At 40.5% G+C, this 6,835-nt stretch overlaps 1 protein-coding gene across 1 annotated transcript; it reads right to left on the bottom strand.

Moving 5' to 3' along the window:
• Positions 1-650: 650 nt before the first annotated feature.
• Positions 651-3,812, bottom strand: LOC140930493 (translocation protein SEC63 homolog). The gene is made up of 5 exons (XM_073380214.1): positions 3,785-3,812; positions 3,458-3,678; positions 2,456-2,554; positions 2,096-2,200; positions 651-1,533 (listed from the first exon to the last, which is right to left on the bottom strand). Exons 1-5 carry the CDS (start codon positions 3,810-3,812, stop codon positions 1,414-1,416), a joined length of 573 nt encoding a protein of 190 aa, XP_073236315.1. The 3' UTR covers positions 651-1,413.
• Between the last annotated feature and the right edge of the window lie 3,023 nt (positions 3,813-6,835).

Below are 6,835 nucleotides of genomic sequence, written 5' to 3'. Positions count from 1 at the left end.
CTGCAGGCCCAGTCGTATTCCCAACGGAAACGACATCTTGATGAGAGCTGTTTAAATCCAAAGAGATGTCGCTAACTCAAGTTCTGGATCGCAGCCATCGATACTGTGTCCCATGACTGCAAGCCCATCTATCTAAACACCATGTGAAAGCCGCCTAAAACTAGGCGCTACGTCAAGCCATTTGTTATTTTTTTAAAAGCTAAAACTTGTCTTCGCATCAATTGAATTCAAAACATAATGGCGCAGATTTGTTATTTAATGCTATATGTAGGCACTGAGACTGTTTCCTGTCGTTTGTTGTTAAGGATGGCATGGATGCACATGGATTGCAGCGATAAAAAGTTGGGCAACTTTTTCAAGTTTTAATGCTATGCCTTCCAAATCATCAACACTATAATTATGGTTAGTACTCGTTGATAAAATTTATTTGCTATCTTCTTCTTAACACTACAGGAGCAGTTTGTATATGGGTGAAGGCATAATGACTTCAGCATAGAACTGACCTAAACCAGCAACATGCACGTGATATAACCCCTTTAATGTACATTAACACGAGAACTCTCAATAAACTATTTTAACGATTCATTAAAAATTGAAACTAATCCTGTCTCAGCGAAATCGCACTCGAGAGGACAGGATCCAGTGGCTGATATGGCTTATTGAAAACATATCACAGCCAAAACAAAATTACCGGTACTTCAAAGGTATGTTCTACTCTTAACTTAACGTCCTTTTAAATTCAGTCTCTAAACAAATTCCATACAATTCCTTAAAGAAATAGTTCAGGGAATTCGATAAGAGACCAAAGCATTTTTCCTTTGGTGATCATTTTATTAATGCTCAAAACTTTTTTTCCTTGATGATGTGCTCGACGATATAAGGAGAACGCGATGATGTTCAATCTTGGACTTAAAAGGTTAATTGATGTCTTCTCTTTTTATTTTAATGAACATCAGGATCACTGAGTAGCAGACGTAAAAAAAAGCATAATTTCACCTTTCAAGTAACACGTATATCGCTTCTAAGACTGATAGGGGGAGACGAAATATCATTTTAGAAGCTTTACTTCAATCGCGATTATACCATCTTCTCAAAAGATCACCTTTAAAAAGCAAGAAGCGGATCTCGAGAAACGCTTATAGCAGACAAGAACAAGTAAAACAGCGGAAGAAACAAGATAACTTTTTACTCGCCTGACTGCGAGTTCTGTTTCACCGTTTGTACGTGTCATCTTTTTGCCGCAAAGAAAGATAGGAAGGGTAGAAGTCTAACGAGCAAGACGGTCAGAATGAAAAAACTCCACAATATTTTGTTTAGTCATTACACTCTTCCTCTTCGCTTTCTTCAGTTCTATCTTAGCCGTCGTCACCTGAAGGACTGAATCATAGAGATGAAGAAGCATCAGTATCTTTATTAGTCGCTGTATTCTTCTTCCTCGCTTTCTCCACTCTCATCTAAGCCATCTTTGTCCTCTTCATCTGAATCAAAGTCCCATTGCTTTGTTTCGACTTCTTTTGCTTCTTCAACGTCAATCTGTAATAAACAAATTATGGTAGTCTTGTGTTTACCTAAAATCATACATCAGCCTGTTCCAAGTGTTGAGATTGTGGGGACGGCACAAACAGATATGAGCAGGAAAAGCAGCGACGATGGGGGGGAGGGGGCGGGTTGGCGGTTGGCATTATATTTTCTTGATCTATGACTTCACGCCGCACTCCACAACCTGAACGCCTAGAACTGGTTCAGTAGTGAAATGACCAAGACACGATGCTACCCTAGAGGGAGGGGGCTTTTTTGAGAGGGGGGGTGGGGCTTAAAGGAGAGGGGAGGCTTATTAATTTTCTTCCACTCATGACCAATACTCTCGACTAGATTCTAGTGGACAAAACCTGGAATCCAATGGAGTCTAGTCGAAAAATGAAACTCGAGACCACTTGGGTTAACGGAAGTCTAGTCATAAGATGAAACCGGAAGTGTAAAGAATACTTTACACAATGGCATTGCCAGGCGTCGAAGCTTTGTATTCACATTTGAGAGTTTCGGGTATAATCAAAATATCACTGCCTCTTTACGCGCTCTTTGGTGCTTTACTTACGTTAAAATTTTGATGAACGTCCAGGTCCAGATAGGAATCTGATCGTAACGTCACGGTGTAATGATAAGTTTTAGCTTTGTAAGGAGCTTGAAACTTCAGATCAACCTTTAATGAAAGCAGACAATATAATTCAAACATTACAGGGTGAGGAAATACAGTCACTTCAACTTGGTCACCCTCTATTTAGGTCCTTAGTGGCTGGTTGCTAGAGTCCCAGCGGTCAAAATTGTCAGCAAGCCTCGAGTTAGTGCCTTTGTTCAAAGGAATGTAGGGTCGGCCTATCAAGGCCTTTCAAAAATTGAACAGAAATTAAGCAAGTCACGGTTTTGACCGGACAAGAATATCAAACAAGAACTTTACCTTTTCTTCGTCTTTAAGGTTAAAAATTTGTTGAGGCGGAGTTATAAGCTCTGTTTTCCTGCGGTCGGTTACGTAAATCCACCACCATTCTTGCTTCTCCTGTAGAAAAACGAACAATAAAAACGATTAATAATCTGAACAAGAAATAGGAATTCTTTCGTACTAACCTGCTTACCATCACCTAAGACGACTAAGGCTTAAAGGAAGATTTCCAGGATTCTTTAATGTTCCCGGATTTTTCGGGGGTCGCAAAAGTTTGCTCAAACCCAAGAACTTCATCAGATTCCGTATTAAAAGTCTCTGGACACGCAACGGGACCAGACAAGGACATTCTTATTTCGGATTCAAGAACCTGCGCTAAAAAAAACCAAAAAAACGAACCAGGTACTAAAATGTTCCGGATTCGTCACGAATGCGAAAAATCTCTTGTAACTAATTGCAGCCTAAGTGCAGTAAGTACTGCGAAATGGCTGTCATACTACCGAATTGAGAGGAGAAGCACGATGTCATGTTATTATGGTAGCAAAATTTTCGGATCTCAACAATCTTTCTTGACAGAGACGGTTATTTGCATTGTGGAACGATGCAAGAAAAACATGGACTACTGCTTTGTTCCTGAGTGCAATCATGCAAAGGAAAGTCATGAATCTCAATTTTTTCGTTTTTTTTTTGTCCGCCATATTTGCAGGACCACGGTTTGTTGAGATCCAGAAACTTTGCTACCATGGCAACGTGACGCAGTAACTTCTCCTCCCTATAGCCGGACAAGGAAGCTTAACGGTTGATTTTCACTGTGACGTAATTTTTGCGTGCGAACGCACGTAAAATTTACGCGCGTAAATTAAATACAGGCAATGTATGAAAGGCCACGCGTAAACGTGAAAGTTGGTAATCACACAAAAAAAGATGGTGATCACACTTACGTTTACAAATGACAGAATTCCAAGCAAGTTTATCGACATGCACCTAATGAAAAAGAAATGTTTAAACGTTTGTCGTTACCTCTAGGAAATATGGCGCATGGACAATATGACTTTCTTTAGATTTGGGATCTAGGACAGCATCCCGACTTTTAACGTCGGCTTGTAATCGGTCCCACTCGGCTTCATCTTCGGAATCCCGAGTACTAGCATCTAATGGAGCATCACTGTCTTCGTCTTCGCCAAGGCTATAGAGACAACAGTAAGAGATTTGGTTTACGTTTACTCTGATAACTGGATAACCTTAGAATTACACGAGCAAGTGATAGTCAAAATGTTTTCATTTAAACAACTCATTTTGTCAGTCCAGTTATCATCAGCTGTACAGTATTTCATCACAGCAACTCACTTTTCAAGTGGGCTATCGAGTGTGTCATATTAGAAGACATACAGTACCAGATTGCAAAAACAAACCTTAAAAGGCCATTTTCACGATGACGACATTTGACTACAACTACCAGATTGAGAATTAACTGCTTTTTTCAAATTTGTCAATGCCGCTAAGGTTTAAACATTAATAGCCCTAATTTGCACACGAAAACAGCAGTTAGTAATTGTTGTATCTAAGTTTCATAGGGCCATAAGGGAGACCACAGTCTGACTGTTATATATGCACAGTATTGAAAAAAGTGTCATTCATTCATTCAATCATTCATTCATTCATTCATTCATTCATGCGTATATGAAACGGTAGCCGGGAAATTTTTCATTTGAGGTACTTACTAGAAATACGCGTATCGTAGAACCTCGCCGCGAAGCTCAGGTTAAGGACCAGGAGTGAGAATAAAAGAGAAAGAAGCCAAGATTTAAAGGACTTGGCCCAACCTGAATTGAATAGTCCACTTTCGAATTAAAAATTACCACTGAATATAAACATTAACGACACATTCATGCAGGGTTAGCCTCGACGTAAAGTAAAATATTCAGAGATTCTGGCATGTAAGTGTTTGAAATTTGAGTATACACAACAGACAGAGTAATGGACAGGTACTTTTCTCGTTGGAATTTGTGAATATATTACTTCAGATTTAGGCTAAGGCTGTAAAAAATGCGTCTTCACTTCTTTAATTCAGCGGTATAGCGAACTCGAAATTGGACTATTGAATAAATAATACTGTTTTTCGGTTAACATCTCTCCCGGTAATGCTATTCTGAGTAGTCCTGATCTACTTTAATTTATTCTGTTTCTTTGTAAATGTTTTTTAAGTGAGCAAATGGAAAATGCTTGGTTGTTGTTGTTTGCTGCTTGATGCAGTTCCCTCAAAAAAAACGTTCATTAACTTCACTTCAAATGTTTGGAAAGGTGAGGTAGAGTCTTGATGATAAGGCCCGAGGTGGGGGTGGGGGGGGGGGGGGTACTGCCATGTATGGGCTATATAGGTATGTTCCGCTGTGAAAGGTATGGTTTTCAAGGAGTTTACTCTAGGATAGGGTATATAAATCAGAGAGTTTGGGTCTAGATTAGGATATCATTTTTCAGGAAACTGATCGGTTGGTTGAAGATTTTATCTAGACTAGGGAAACAGCTACTCTAGGATAGGGGGGATTTGGGGAGTTTACTTTAGTATAGGGTTCATTAATTCAAATAATAATCCAGCTAATTCAGCTGAACTAGCTCGGGTATAGGTTAAGGGTTCAAGGGTTCCAGCGGCACATCCCCACCCAGAAATTTCTAAAGTACCCCCCCCCCCGCCCCGGTGATAAGGGATCTAAAAGGTGTATCTTTTTGCAGTAGAAGGTACACGAAATAGGTACGTTTTCTATCAAAGACGGTACAAAAAGGGTTAGAGGTTGCAACTCGGGTGGGGCTCGTAAAAAAGCGTTTCTGACTACCCCCAGGTCAACAATTTACTCTGGGAGTGAAGCAGTTAAATCAAAGCAATCTCTGTCCTTTGCCAATAACCTTTCTATGGACTCTCTATGGAATACTAAGAGTCCTTTTTTTTTAATATTCCTTTTATATATCAATGCATTCACAGTTCGGCCCAAACTTGAAAAAGAATATTAATCTAGGTCATGATAATATATTTAATCTTTGTCCCAAGATCATCAGCCAGTAATTCAGTTGTTAGGCCGTGACCCAACCAGAATGTTTCACGGCCGGGCATAATTTTCCACGCTGCCTAGCTTCACAGGAATTATTGAGATTTATAACAAACACATCAAATCGTGTTTGCTCTTGCCTCAAAAGATACAACCTGAGACGCGACATTGCGCGCGCGAGGGCTATTACAAAGCATGCTTTTGGTTACTCCGTCGCAAAAAGTTAACTACTTGGTTTGTGCTGAAAAAAAAAAAACAGTCCAGCCCTCAAAATAACGAGAAGAAACAGCTGACATTTCGTCTATTTGGTTTCCCCGCGAAATGCCGTGTAAGGAACGAGTGCGGGAAATCCACACTGATGACGTGTCACTACCCAGATCTGGGTAGTGTAGTGTTTCTGATTGGTCGAGCTGCGAAGGAAATTTGCCTCATCCAGTCACAAGCACTACCCAGATCTGGGTAGTTAACACGCCTTCAGTATAGAATTTCTGCGGCTCGTTCCTCAGACGTTAATTCGTGGGGAGAACCGCCGCGAAATGTTGGGCGTTTACTTAGGCCGCTATCCTTAGACTGGGTGGTGGGCAGTCCCTTATAAATAATCGTTTGAAGCTACACATGCCTCCTAAACAGAATATTGTCCAACAATTCCCACACACCCGATCAGACATGTTACAGTCGCATAATTAAGTCCCTATTAGGGACTTTAAGACGCCACGACGGCGATGGAGACGTCTGCACGCAGGCAAGACAGACACGAGAGAAAGAAGTACGCGTCATTGGTCATTGAAGAGAAAGTGAGTGGGTCAAATCTTTTTGCTGGACCAGAAAGAAACAACTTCCTGAAAGACAAATATTACTGCTAAAAAAGACCGACAACCGCTGAAAATTTGCCAAAATTTTTCTTTGTACCCCCTATGTAGTAAACACTTTACAACTTCTAAAATATGTGTTGCGTAGCGATCCTCATACAATGGAGAAAATCGAACAGAAAGGCAGGGCGGTTTCATATCTATGGATTTGAAATGATCATTAATGCTAAGACTGCTGTTTTTTGATTTGAAATTGTGATGAAACAAATAAAAAATAACACTCCACATAACCTGCGAAGCGCAGACGTATTTGCGGTCGTCGCTTCTCTCCCTCCGAAAATTAACGACGCTATATTCGGAGGGAGAGAAGCGACGACCGGAAATACGTCTGCGCTTCGCAGGCTACACTCCACAGAGTTCTAGCTTGTTTGCATGTGATTTCTCTCCTCTGAGAACTAACTCTATTTTCATGTAAATTCTTCGAGAAAAAAATGCTATTGTGTCGACCCCAACATGGCCGCCTTGTCACGAGGTTGCAAAGCCAAGAA

Source organism: Porites lutea, chromosome 1 (assembly GCF_958299795.1).
Source record: "Porites lutea chromosome 1, jaPorLute2.1, whole genome shotgun sequence".
In the NCBI taxonomy this organism is placed as follows: domain Eukaryota; kingdom Metazoa; phylum Cnidaria; class Anthozoa; order Scleractinia; family Poritidae; genus Porites; species Porites lutea.
The sequence above is the reverse complement of the archived record's forward strand: the minus strand, read 5'-3'. Positions and strand labels throughout refer to the sequence as shown.